This window comes from Pelobates fuscus, chromosome 9 (assembly GCF_036172605.1).
Source record: "Pelobates fuscus isolate aPelFus1 chromosome 9, aPelFus1.pri, whole genome shotgun sequence".
NCBI classification, from domain to species: domain Eukaryota; kingdom Metazoa; phylum Chordata; class Amphibia; order Anura; family Pelobatidae; genus Pelobates; species Pelobates fuscus.
The window spans coordinates 89,357,339-89,371,310 of record NC_086325.1 but is presented as its reverse complement, the minus strand read 5'-3'; the positions used below and the strand labels follow the sequence as shown (position 1 = coordinate 89,371,310).

Sequence of the window (13,972 nt, the reverse complement as noted above, 5' to 3'; positions counted from 1 at the left end):
TCTTGGGATTCTGTATGTTGCTCACATAAGGGGAGCCGTTATCAATGTTCATAGAAGCAATTGTAATCCATGTATCTGATGTGTAAACATACCACATTGGTCATGTCAGTATGGTTTTGCCTTTGGCATTACTGGGATCACTCCTAGCTTATGATTAAGAATTCCACAAATATAATTGGTCTCATTAGGAATTAGAAAATCTTGGAAAAAAAATACAGACCACACTTATTTGCATAATTACTTATGCATGCATGACATCACACAATGTAAATCACAAGGAGTGACATAACAGAACATTCTCTAACATCACCAAAAAAACTACTTACTTAGTTTGATTCTGCCCTGTCTCCCAGCACAGTGTCTTAATTTCTCCCTTAGTGTCTCAATGTTTCCCAGTGTCCCCATATGTCTGTGTACCCAAGTCTCGGTGTCTCCCAGGATCCTCATGTCTCCCCTAGTCTCTTTGTGCCCCATGTCTCTCAGGATACCCCAGGAAAGACGAGACAGGATGCATGGAATAGCCTTCCAGCTGAAGTGGTAGAGGTTAACACAGTGAAGGAGTTTAAGCATGCAGGGGATATGCATAAGGCTATCATAACTATACGATAAAGCCAGGGACTAATGAAAGTATTTAAAAAACAAACAAAAAAAAAACACATTGGGCAGACTAGATGGGCCGAACATTATAGAGAACATCCTATAGACTGTAAGCTTGTTTGAGCAGGGCCCTCTTCAACCTATCATTCCTGTAAGTTTTCTTATAATTGTCTTATAGTTAAATTCCCCCTCTCATAATATTTTAAAGCGCTACGGAATCTGTTGGCGCTATATAAATGGCGATAATATCATCTGAACATTTTACTTGCCAAGTTTTTAGGAAATTGCAGATAATTATTTCAATTGTACCTCTAAGATGCTGACAGAACTAAAATAAAAAAAAAATCCACAAAGGATTGTGGTATGCCACACTCAGTAGTTGGGCCTGCTGAATTCTAAGATCGTAACAACTATGGCAGTCATCTTGGATAAAGACAAACTATGCAGTCTCTTCTAAATTTTCCCAACTCAGAGTTTAATACTTAACCTGAAGCTGACCCAGTTACTCATACATTTGTGGATGGTATGGAGGACAGAGCCACAAGCAAATCAATGAACACAAGCCATTTCATATAAACAAAGTAAACATTAACAGGATACAAACTAAGTTTGTTAATAGTATACTTGAAGCGTTGGTAATCTACACCATCGGATTCTCCCTACTTTCTCTCAAATGTAAGTTAGCTATTCTTAAATGTGTATTCCACACAAGGGGCTATTTAATGGTGTTTCTGCATTATTGTGTACACTTTTTTGTTGCAGGTGTTTTTAATACCTAAAGTTTTTTTTCTATTACAGTAAGAATTGCATAGTATATTTGATAACATATACATTTTCATATGGAGTGCACCACACTTTTTGGTATTCCACATTTGTGTATGCAGCGGATTCGTTTTACACACTTTAAGAAAAAAGCACCTATCACACCATTAGAATTTAATATTTAAAAGCATAGCTGTAGGTAGAGTCCACTTGGAAGCACCTCAACCTGAAGCTCAATTAGGTCAATACACATGACATTGATCACATCGGTGGAGGCAGTCTATAAACATAAAATAATAGTCAAGTCTTTTGCTCAAGAGAAACCACAAACACATTAAGTTGTTTCAACTTTAGATAGGTCAGTAATTTACAAGGTGCATCTTTTGAGCCCAGCGAGCAAAGTGCCCATCGTCTGGCTTAAAACTTTAGAAGTATTATAATCCAGCCGTGAAAGAACACAAAATAGAGTGGTAATAAAAATAAATGGTAATAAAATGTTGGTAAAATACTGTGGAACTATTGCAAAATCATCTAGCAGAATTTGAAGTTGTATAGGCACTGCTTGGTAGAAAGCTCTTTTTCCTGCACTACCTGCTGGCAAGACTTACAAATGTTAAATAATACCTCATTCATACATTTGTATCAGATTCTGTGACTTCATCTAATAATTTGTTAACTGGGCTGAGGACAAAAATAGGCATCAGTTCATGTGCTCCACTGGTATCCTCTACTAGCAAGTCTGCTTCCTTGCTTGTGTCCACAGTCAGAGAATTGATCCTTAGTTCTTCGGAGCTGCCAGTAAGAAGGTTATCATCTTTTCCTGTCAACAGAGCAGTTGGGGCTGACGAAAAACCGCTGTTTGACTCTAACTCATCAAATAGAGAGAGCAAAGGATTTCCTGTGTAGTGCATCAGCTGCTTGTCTGGGAAAAAAAAAAAAAAAAAAAATCACATTTTGCGCAACAAGTAGGCTTGAATGCAGGACAGCAATACTGTTTAACAGTGAAAATGAAGCATAACTGGGAATTCCTCAAGCTCATGATTGTAAGCCCCATAAAAATGCATTTTCTTCTCTCAACAGAAGACAGGGGAACGTATCCACAGCACATCTACGGTATTATCCACCAACCCACTTCAATAATTTGCGCAGAGGTAGAAATGTTAATCTTCAAAGATGAAATGTTACATATGACAAGAGAATTTTCACATTTTGCATTTAAAGTACCTTTTACTAATTGTATTTGAATAAGGTTCACTTTAAATTAAAGATATATTTGAATCAATTGAACAGCCCAGCATTCTAAATTAGTGCATACAGGATGTTAGGAAATCTCCTGGGCCCCTTCTCCTCCCTCAAAAGCCTGTAAGCAGTTAACTTGCCTCTAATCCAGCAGTGAGACGGATGCAGAACACAGCTCACAATCACACACACATCATTGAGAAGAGTGAAAGGCAGGCACACACCAGAACAGCGCACCTGCCGCTTCCATTAGCACTGTGGAACTAATGGAAGTGAAAGAAAACCAGGGAGGGGTTTCCGCACCCAACTATAAAAATGTCAATCTCTATCGAAATCAACACTTTTAGAAACTATCAAGAAAACACCAGACTCCTTTAACCCCTTAAGGACCAAACTTCTGGAATAAAAGGGAATCATGACATGTCACACATGTCATGTGTCCTTAACCGTGTTCACTGGTGAGCAAGAGGAGTTCTAAAGAAATCAACATGGACCAATCAGTCTAAGTTAACCCAATTTACAGAGAGGAAGAAAATAAAAATATATAAAAGGCAATTTTGAACATATTTTTCTCAACAGTGATGTACGTCTCCAGGTTCAAATGAAAGATAAAAGTATAGTTCCTGTAGGTTAGCAAAATAAAAATTATAGGAACACTTTCATACCTTTTTTGAGTAGGTCATCAAGGTCAGGCTCTACAACCCTCTTGTCATTGGCCATTGAATCCTGTGATAAGAAAAAAATCATACTGAAAATTTAGTGGATGGCTAATTTTTTATATAAAGAAAAGATAAACAAAAATAAATCCACATACACTGGCAAAAAAAGGTAAAATTATACTTACTCTGGATAAACTGGCGTTGGTTTCAGTTACTTTAATATCTGAGGATAACAAGTCAGGTTTAAATTGCTGCAAAAAGTAAGTTAAAAAGATAAAGAGTGACTTTGAAGTGTTTTTACTGCTCAAATGAGCGGAAATACATGAAATTGATGGCTTTGAAAACATATGACTGGGAGTTTACAGTTATCCTTCTATGTTGCATATATATTATATGTAGTTTATATTAACAATTTCCTATTCAAGAGGAGTGCTCTTGGCGATGATTATTCATATCTGTGCAGGTGCCTAGGTGAAGGCATCTTTATTTTTGTGTGTTGACCTGTCTAAGAGCCAAGTTATAAAACAACTCAGGAAATAATGAAAATATCAGTTCTATTCCTTTTCCCACCCTGTTATTTGCCTTTCTACTTCAATCCACCAGGTTTTCTCAAAGATAGTAATATTGTATTGACTATGAAGTAGTAATATGAAGCCGATCAATTGTTCAGGAACATGCTACTTATTTTGATTGACAAAATTTGTATTCCAGAGGAGTTCAGTATTTATTCTTAAAGTACCCTATGCACAGAGTTGTTAAATCAGGCCTTCCCAAACTCCGGCCCTGAAGATGTTGCTAACCTCATGATTCTATGAATGAAATAGATAGGCTGAGAATCATGGGAGTTGTAGTTCAGCAACATCTGGAGGGCCGGAGTTTAGGGAAGCCTGTGTTAAATGAACACTCTAGTACCCTAAAGCCCTTAAATTTGTCCGTCTCCTTTGTCTTCTTTTATAAAATGCTGATTTTTCAAGAGAAATTGGCACTTTTATAAATATTAGTTTTACCCTCCCAGCCATCAGACAAAAAAAGTTTCCTGCTCCTTAACTTTGAATGAGCATTTCAAGTGGCTGCGAGAGCTTCTCACAGAGAAACAAGCATTTGTCTTTGGGAAGCATTTCATGGTGCTACACAGCGATTGTTGCACATGTGACATAGCTCCCCCAGTGCTTCTCTAAGCAATATAAAGGGCCCTAAATCTACCCAATATCTGTTAGAAATATACATTTTCATATTGTTACTTTAAAGGGTTACTCCAAACACCATGATCACTTCACTGATTTGAGGTGGTCATGTTCCTGAAATATTTATGTCCAGAGTTTCACCATGAAACAGTGTTTAACTCTTCTGCTGCCAGGGGTTTAATTCCATCTCCTGTAGCGTTACTGTGGCATCATTAGCCAGTTTTGGGCAGGCTTACGTAGATTCTTTACAAATGTGGCATCTGATGCCCCTCACCCAGTCCTTCTTGACATCCCTCTCTTCCTTGCAAAAGGGCAATGATGACAGCCGCAGAGAATCTAGGTGCAGGGAGAACTTGACCTTGGTGCTGGAAAGGTGATAAGTTTTTGCCATTTTCTTTTTCATCTTTTTGGGGGAGGGGGAAATCAGTATAGGAATGGTTACTCAGACCAAAAACTTTTTTTTTTGTTAAAGCAACTCTTTAATGTCTGCATAACTGAATCATACGGACTTAAGTCAGATTTTCATTGTTTTTTCCAGGTCAAATGAGAATCTTTTTTACATACCCCTTCAATAATATCTGCTTCCACATTGATCTTCTTGGAGAGCATGCTTTGCAGGTCCTCCAGACTGGCATCAATACAACTCAAGAAGTCCTGAATATCCTCGCTGCAGATAAAAGGACAGTTATTTATGGATTGTTTCTATTGTTAAAGATATACCATTTGCTGTCATAACATGCTCACAACTACAGTGTTCAATAAGATTTGGAAAGAATCATTTAATGCTGCCAAAAACAAAGTTTGTTTGAGGGGGATTATAATTTGAGTGGCTTGCATGGCGATATAATAAGCATCCCACAGTGTTTGCCATTTTCTCCTTGTTTTCCATTTTTTTATGGTGTGCAAACAATAGTTGGAAAATTTGATACATGAAAAATCAACCATAAAGATGACATTTCCATAAAAGCAATGTGAATAGAATCAATAAGAGCTTGACATTAAACAGGAGAGCCAAGCTATTTCATCTCCTCCTAGGCAAGAGGAAAAATAAAAACCAACACACACGTACGCTTACTATTGAATTAAAAGCAAGAAAAAAAAAATGACACATTATCTTTGAGAAATACATTTAAAACAAGAATATCTTAGGGACAAGATTATAAAATATATAATGCATTGTCAAATGAAAGGATACCATGAAAAAATATATAAAGGAAGAATGACCATTTAAACTATTATGTAATAAAAAAAGTAATCGAATAAAAGACTAAAGCTCATTAGCAATATGTATGCACTTATTCTTTAGGATATTTATATAAATTGCTCTTACTAAGTGAATACATGGGTTTTACACATTAAAATTTTAAGGGAATGGTCTCTTTAAATTCTGAACTCATTTTCCCCTCTTTTACTGGAAAAAGGTCTTCTCCTTACAGGTTAATTTTATTCCCATTTTTTTTTTTTTTTTTTTTTAAAGAACACATCCATTTTCCTTATTTATTCATGGTGTCTAGGCAGCATTATTTAATCTTCACAAAGTATACCTCTTTAATACGAAACACAAAGATCTGTGGCTGCTATATGGAGGACACTCCGTGTTGGGACCGTGGGGAATATTTGTTTATTTTTAATGCCTTAAGATGTGAATAAAAAAAGTTATTACTTATTTTATTGAAGAAGGTAGTACTGTTCTATTTATTTCTGAGATTTGGAGTCAACAATGATGTTTCCTTGATGTTATTTTCATATCTCTACCATGTCAAGGCAAATCAGTCAAATTAGCAAACAGCTATTTCACACTTTTAAACTTCCAACCTACATTTCAAAATTAGTTTTAACTTTTTTTTCCCCATGAGACCATAGACTGTTTTAAATGTATATGGAATAATTAGAAAATGACATGACAAAGCAGGCCATATATTTCAAATAAAAATAAATAGAAGCATTGTTTGTTCTCTACTGCGTGCATTCTCTGTACAGCTTGCCAGGTGTAAAGGCAGAGATTATAATGTGTGACAGGGAACTAAACAGGAGGAGTGCAAATGCAGGATAAAGAAGTGGAGCTTCCAACATTTGACATTTTATTTTTCACACCTTAAAAGTTTACCAAAACCACTTTAGTTTAATGAAGCAAATTTGGTGTATAGATCATGCCCCTTCAGTCTCACTGCTAAATTCTCTGCCATTTGGGAGTTAAATCACTTTTGTTTCGGACCATGCAGTCCAACCTACACCTTCATTGGCTGTGACTCACACAGCATGCATGCAAGAAGGAAATAAAAAGGTTTTCCATTTCAATCAAATGTTAACTTGCTTTAGAAGTTTATATCTCCTCCTCTGTAAATTGAACTTTAATCATACACAGAAGGCTTCTGCAAGGTCTAGCAAGCTATTAACAGTTGCAAGAGATAATAAATTCGAGATTAAAGTATGCAATAAAGGAAGTATAAACACCACAACTCAATTTACAGAAAGTGTTTAGGAAGGCTATGCACGTTACATGCAGGTAGGGGTGACTAGGGACACACACACACACACACTTCCTAAATGGCAGATAATTGATCAGCGAGATGGCAGCGAGAGGCGTGACCTATATACCAAAACTGTATCATTAAGCTAAAGTTGTTTTTGTGACTATAGTGTCACTTTAAACCGGAAGTAAACAATTTAAAAAAAACAAAAGCCTTGGGAAGTGACAATTCCACTTTAAAATTCCCACTCTTCAATAACAGTAGTGCAGAAACCGCTTACCAATCCAGCATGTCTGCACTGCTCACACTATTGTTTTCGTTGATGATGGAGTTAATGACACTGTCTGTATCCTCAGAAGAGTTTGCTTGAAACACGTCCAACGCCAACCAATCTTCATTTGTATAGATGCTGGGGACAACAGCCTGATTTTCTTCTAACAATTGAGCATTAAGGACTGGCTCCTCTAACAGATTTGTCTCAGCTTTATCACTAAAAAGGGGAAAATGGAAGGAGAGGAAAAGGAAGGTGTAGGGAGGAGTAAGACTCAAAAATTCTGCATATCACAGACTGCAAGAAAGGACTACCACATACTTTTTTTGTATGTGCTTTACTTCATAAAATTCCTCATGCCTTGCTATATGCCAAGGTCATTACCCAATCTAAGCTGTAAGCAACATCTCCATTTAAGATATATTAAACAATGATTTGAATAAGGTCTTAAATGTAGTGTACAGAGCAGCTGAAATAACCTCCATCCCTAAGCTCTTAATGCAGTTAAAAGGAGTTTCTTCTCTCCATACCGAAATGGCATAAATAAAACATTAATTTGTTCTAAGCTTGATTGGTGTATGCAGTAATGTTTATTCTGAAGTAGGGCAAACACTCTTGGGTGCATTTATATCTAGTCTTATGTTTCTGTAAGTTTATCAAATTAAAGGGTTACCATCATTACCAATGATTTGGAGAGGTCATGGTGCCTGGAGTATATATGTGCAGTGTTTTGCTGTTAAATGCTAAGCATACCAAGTTTAATTCATTTGCTACTTAAGGTGAAAGTACACCTACGTTAGCCAGCCCAGGCTAATGTCAGTTCTCTGCAAATTTCAATGCACAGACACCAATGCATTGGCTGACAGCATCAGAAGACTGCTTTAGGCAGAGAAATGAGGATCAAGAACAGAATCGGCTTCTGCAGAATCTGGAGTCATAAACCTGCCTACAGGAGAGACTGAGTGACTGGCACGACCAGAAAAGGTAAATCGTAAGATGGTTTGCCCAATTACCTGGGAATGGTGCCATGGTACCCCTACAGTTATAACCATTACAGTGGTTGGAGTAACCCTTTAATATGATCATAGGCCAATAAAATACAAAACAAAATCAAACAATGTTGCTTTTCTTTTTTTACAGGTAATGGTCAGAGAAGGCCCCCCCCACACATGTCTACTTGCATACAGTTTCTTATAACCACTGTAATTGAGGGTGGAGGGAAATCAGTGCTGGCTACATGCCTCCCCCTTTTGTACACATTATCCAAGTAAGAAGCTATATTTGTGTAGAGCGATTACAAAATTTCCACCTTAATATTCACAATAGTGTGGGTGCCAAGAGTACCTCTGGATAGTAAGAGCTTAGCACTGCAAAAGTTTAAAAAACAATGTTTATTTGCATCACAATAACACGGGCAATAGCAGCCTAAAATGTTGTGTGTCTCTACACTTTTCAAAGAGCTATATCAAGCGGCTTTTTCAAACGTGTGGAGATACTATTAGCATGCACACTCCTGGGAATATTTTGTCTGAGCTCTAACCTTATGTTAAGGAAATTCTTGTTTACTAAATGTAAATTTTGGATGTGGCCTGATATGGGATTTTAAATCTCCACCTCCCCTAACAGCTAACTGCAAAGAGACCAAAACTGCAGTTTAACCCAACAGCTCCACTTACAATTAACAAATTGATAGCTAAGACAATAATATTATTAATAGAATTGCTGCAAAGTGCTCATCTGCATTTGCCATAAACCACAAGTTCTGGCTATATAATTAATAGTATAAGATAATTTTTAAGTGCCATTTTTAAGTATGAGCTACTCTGAAGCAGTGTTGGTCAGCAACATAGTTTTGATATGTGATAATTCCCTGTTTGTACAATCTCCTGTGATATTAAGCCAATTATACAATTTGACTTTTAAGAAGCCAACATTCTCGCCCCCCCCCCCCCCCCCCAAAAAAAAAAAAAAAGTATAACATTTTCTATGAAAGCTACCCAAGATTTAAGGCTTTCTATGTTAGAGTTTTGCATTTATATAAGAAAAGGGGCGTCTTGAACTTACAAATGTGTTTCTGTGTTTGCTTGTGTTGCATGCTGAATTTCACACTGTAGCAATTGTTCTGAACTGGTAGGCTGATCACTTGATGTTCCCTCTCCTGGACTTAAGACTTCATGGATAACAAGACCATCATCTGCAGAGTTTCCAGGATGTTGTGAAGATCGGTTCATCTGTAGGATAGGTGACATGAAATTACATAACTGTGCAGGACTTAACCACACGTCAGATTGTATCTCGGGTTCGGTATTTAGAAGAAGAAGTATGTTTGAATTGTTGGATTAGAATGGCATCAGAAAATCATACAAACAAACTTTTAAAAAAGGTTTCATACATATCTTCCATGAATTGACACCTTAAACACTTCACGACCCAGGATGGAAATTTCCCGCCATGTGAGTCCTACCCTTAAGGACGCTAGACAGAAAATGTCCATCATGTATTAAAATTAATGCAAATACAAACATACAAATTTAAGCTCTGTGCTGAAACTGCCAAAATTCCTGGGCGGCAGCCATGACTGTAGAACACATTAGTCCCAATACATACAATAAAAAGCAAAAAAAACATTACTTGGCAGTTTCCCTAATCCATTCACATTTAAATTGCTGGAGGTTTCTTTAGTAGCACACATATGGCCAATAAAGTGTAAGCTCACTGCCACGTAAATGCAAAATCTTTTGGTGAGTTTGAAACTAACAATTCACCTTGCTGCTTTTAGCTAAAGGGGTATTTTTCCTTCCACTATACACTTCTTAACAATTAATAGAGGACACATGAAGTGTGCTGCATCACTAACATGTCTGCGTAATTATAGATTTATATGCTCATCAAATTAAAGCTCTTTAAAGCTCTTTTTGTCCTTTAACAAACTGTATATAATATATGATGGTACAATAAATAAGATAAGAAAGATGCAAATAGCAGTTTAACAGCAAAATATGCAAAAATTGCTTGTGTTCTTAAGTGCAAGATATACTTCTGAAGCTGTGTCTTTAAGGAGTTAAGATACTGCTTATTTTTATTTACCAAGGAGATTCCAGAAACCATTTTCCATTGTGTCAGAAGTAACGCACTTACACACTTCCTCATTATGCAAGGAACTGCATAGGGTAAAAGAGAAGACACCCTGTACAAGGAAATTAATATTGCTCAACAAGTCATACATGCTCTTGCAAGAGGGCTGGGCAAACATAATAATAATAAAATAAAAAAACTTACAAAATTTGAAGAGACAGCACAAACAGAATTTGCAAAAAGAAGTTGATTCGGCTCCAATAAATCTGCCCACTGGATTGAACTTAAGTGCCAGGACCAACATTACTTTTTTGCAAATCACATTGTGAGGATTGGCCAACCTCAGGCCCGTTTGCACCCTGGGATCTAGGAGAGTTTGGTATCCATATTGGTAATTATATTGAAGCACAAACATAATTAACTTCAAACAAACCTGCTTCCCAGTGTCCTCAGGAAGGTGTAAAACATGACGTGCGTACTTTGAGGGTGGTTGTGATGCTTCAATTGTTAAGGTTCTGAAAAAAAAATAAAAAAAATAAATCACTGAACTGGAAGATTCTCAAAAAATACAGCAACAAAATATTTCTATGTCGAAAATAAATTAAACTACTGTTAAGATTTGCCTTCTCCCAGATCTTTAAAAGGACACTATAGTCACCCAGACCACTTAAGCTCAATGAAGTGGTCTGGGTGCCAGGTCTCCCAGGTTTACCCTTCAGATGTAAACATAGCGGTTTCAGAGAAACCGCTATGTTTACATTGCAGGGTTAATCCAGCCTCTAGTGGCTGTCTTCCTGACAGCCGCTAAAGGCGCTTCTGCGTCCCTGTATGTGAAAATCGCATTCAGCGTGCAGAACGTCCATAGGACAGCATTGAGAAATGCTTTCCTATGGACTGTTTGAATGCGCATGGAGCTGACGTTGGAGGAGGAGGAGAGGTCACCAGCGCCGAGGGAGCATGGCGCTGGATTAAAGTAACTAATTGAAGGGGTTTTACCCTATGCAGTTCCTTGCATAATAATGAGGAGACCACTTCAGCGCACTAGTTTGTCTTCCTGACACTATAGTGATCCTTTAAAGACAAGAAATAGGAAGGATCTCTCTACTACTTTTAGAGAGTCCAAGGCCAAGTACAAACAGATAGTAGGCTGCAATAATGTTATTCAGATGTTCCACTCATACTATGTGATGTGACCCTTGCTTGAAAGTGTTTTTGTGTTCAGATAATAGAATACAATGAGATGCTCTTGGCTGGTGGAGCTACGGCGCCTCTGACATAATATGTGCAAGGTTCGAGAATGATATAACCGTGTTAAACCAGAGAGAGTGTGTGTGTGTGTTATGGAGAGTGTGTAAAGGACACTGTGAATGTCAGTGAGAGTGTGTGTGTGTTAGTGAGTGTGTAGGTGACTGAGTGAGTGTGTGTGTTAGTGAGAGTGTGCAAGTGACACTGTGTATGAGGGGGATGCTTCTTTTGTAGCTCTGTGTGAAATAGGGAGTGTGGGTGGCTTCCCTGGTGTCTTGGTTGTGGAGATTGGGCCGGTCAGGTACAGGTCAAGAGCAGGAGTGTCAATAGCTGCTGTAGGCTGCACTACGCAAGTGTGGATTCCTATTCATATGTGCAAGGAGGAAGTGATCTCAGACCACTTCCTGTAAGGGCTGCAATGCATACATTGAAATGTATCCATCATGACCTGCAATCAAATATATACTTGCACCAGGCCCGTACTGGCCATCGGGCATACCGGGCAAATGCCCGGTGGGCTGCGATGGCCGTGGCCGGCAGGGGAGATCACAGGATCTCCCCTGCCAGCCCCTGCAGGGCCAGCGCTACCCAAGCGCCGACCCCGCTGTGTGCCTCCATGGGCCGGTGGGGAGATTGAAATGTATCCATCATGACCTGCAATCAAATATATACTTGACACCAGGCCCGTACTGGCCATCGGGCATACCGGGCAAATGCCCGGTGGGCTGCGATGGCCGTGGCCGGCAGGGGAGATCACAGGATCGCCCCTGCAGGGCCAGCGCTACCCAAGCGCCGACCCCGCTGTGTGCCTCCATGGGCCGGTGGGGAGATCAAAGATCTCCCTCACCGGCCCAGAGACAGTTACAGGCGGCCGCCGGCTGGAGTGTGAGGGAAGGAGGCAGGAGAGAGGCGGAGCTCAGGCCAGCAGCTCCGCCGGGTCCTCTTGCGGGATTCTTAGCCGCGGCAACGCTAAGATCTCGCGAGGGTGAACTCTAGCATGCAGGGTAGAGTTCACTCTCACCACTGGACCACCAGGGAAGGAAGCATGGCGCCCCCCTAGGCAGAACGGCTAAGAGGAGGGATGGGATATAACTTTTTTTTTTTTATTAATAAAAAATATATATTTAAATTTAAATTAAAAATACATTCACACACACACACAGCGCACCCCCAGACAGACACAGCACCCTCACTCACACACAGCGCACCCCCAGAGATATATATATATATATATATATATATATATATATATATTATATAAAAATAACCCTCAGTGAGTTAACAGACAGAAAATTAGAAACCTAGATTGTGCAGATAAAAACACCCTCACACACAGCACCCCTCTTACATACACACACTGCGCCCCTCACACATACAATACGTCCAAATATATATATATATATATATATATATATATATATATATATACACATATACATACACACACACACACACACACACACACACACTGCACCACTACACACATTACGCTCCAGATACACGCTAGACCCCTTACCCTATATGCACTCTTAATCCTCTACACACATACATACACATACATACACACACACACACACACACACTGCACCACCTACACACACTACATTCCTTGTCAGCAAACACATACAACATTCTCTAAACACACCCTCTCTACACACTACATCATCTATACACACACTACAGCCCGTATGCACACACTCGCTACATCCCCTATAACACTAGGCCCCCTATACACACACATTCTACAGCCCCTAGCCACACATATTACACCACAACCACAAACACAAATTAAATTGACCTATTTACACAATACCACACCACACTCTACACACACGCAATCCCACAAGCAGGCTCTAAACATATGCACCATGCACTTTCCTGGCCCTTTTGTCCTCTGGTATCCCACTTGTGGAGACACCAGAGACAATTTAAAAGCAAACACAGCGCAAGCATGTTATTAAATTTGCTTGCGCTGCGCAGAACAAATTCAGGGCCTTTTTCTAATGCCAGAGCTCTTCAGCGGGGCTCTGCACATTGAACTAAGATGCTCACTTTGAGAGGGGGTGTGCTTGTCATTAGTGATGACAAAACACACCCTCTCTGGCCCCGCCCCCTTCTTAGGGGGCCGCTCCGATTAAAAAATGCCCGGGCCTAATTTTTTACGCAGTCCGGCTCTAACTTGCACTAGCAGATATCTGAAGTCCCACAGTTTGTCTCTGGTAGCTTTGAGTGCTGTGCAAAGCCATCTCGTGCCATGCATGGCAAACGTGCCATGGGTTGCTGACCACTGTCCTAAAACATGCTTTGGTCAATACGGTGCACAAATAGGCAAAGACATCACAAATAAACACATGTAAACTGTAAATACCTTTTTCGATTATTTCCCATTACTATATTTCCTCTCATTAGACCAATGATGAACTGAAGTATCTATGAAGAAGAAAACATTATATTAGTCAAAAATACAGA

At 39.0% G+C, this 13,972-nt stretch overlaps 1 protein-coding gene across 1 annotated transcript in view; it reads right to left on the bottom strand.

The window, feature by feature from the left end:
* Positions 1–685: 685 nt before the first annotated feature.
* Positions 686–13,972, bottom strand: part of LOC134572878 (heat shock factor protein 3-like) — a 96,292-nt gene continuing 83,005 nt past the window's right edge. The window contains exons 6-13 of the mRNA XM_063432157.1: positions 13,872–13,933; positions 10,692–10,773; positions 9,248–9,414; positions 7,193–7,402; positions 5,006–5,108; positions 3,443–3,508; positions 3,264–3,324; positions 686–2,281 (exon numbers count right to left, since the gene is read on the bottom strand). Coding sequence (XP_063288227.1) covers positions 1,989–2,281; positions 3,264–3,324; positions 3,443–3,508; positions 5,006–5,108; positions 7,193–7,402; positions 9,248–9,414; positions 10,692–10,773; positions 13,872–13,933 — 1,044 coding nt within the window. The 3' untranslated portion in view covers positions 686–1,988. The remainder of the gene's footprint in view (positions 2,282–3,263; positions 3,325–3,442; positions 3,509–5,005; positions 5,109–7,192; positions 7,403–9,247; positions 9,415–10,691; positions 10,774–13,871; positions 13,934–13,972) is intronic.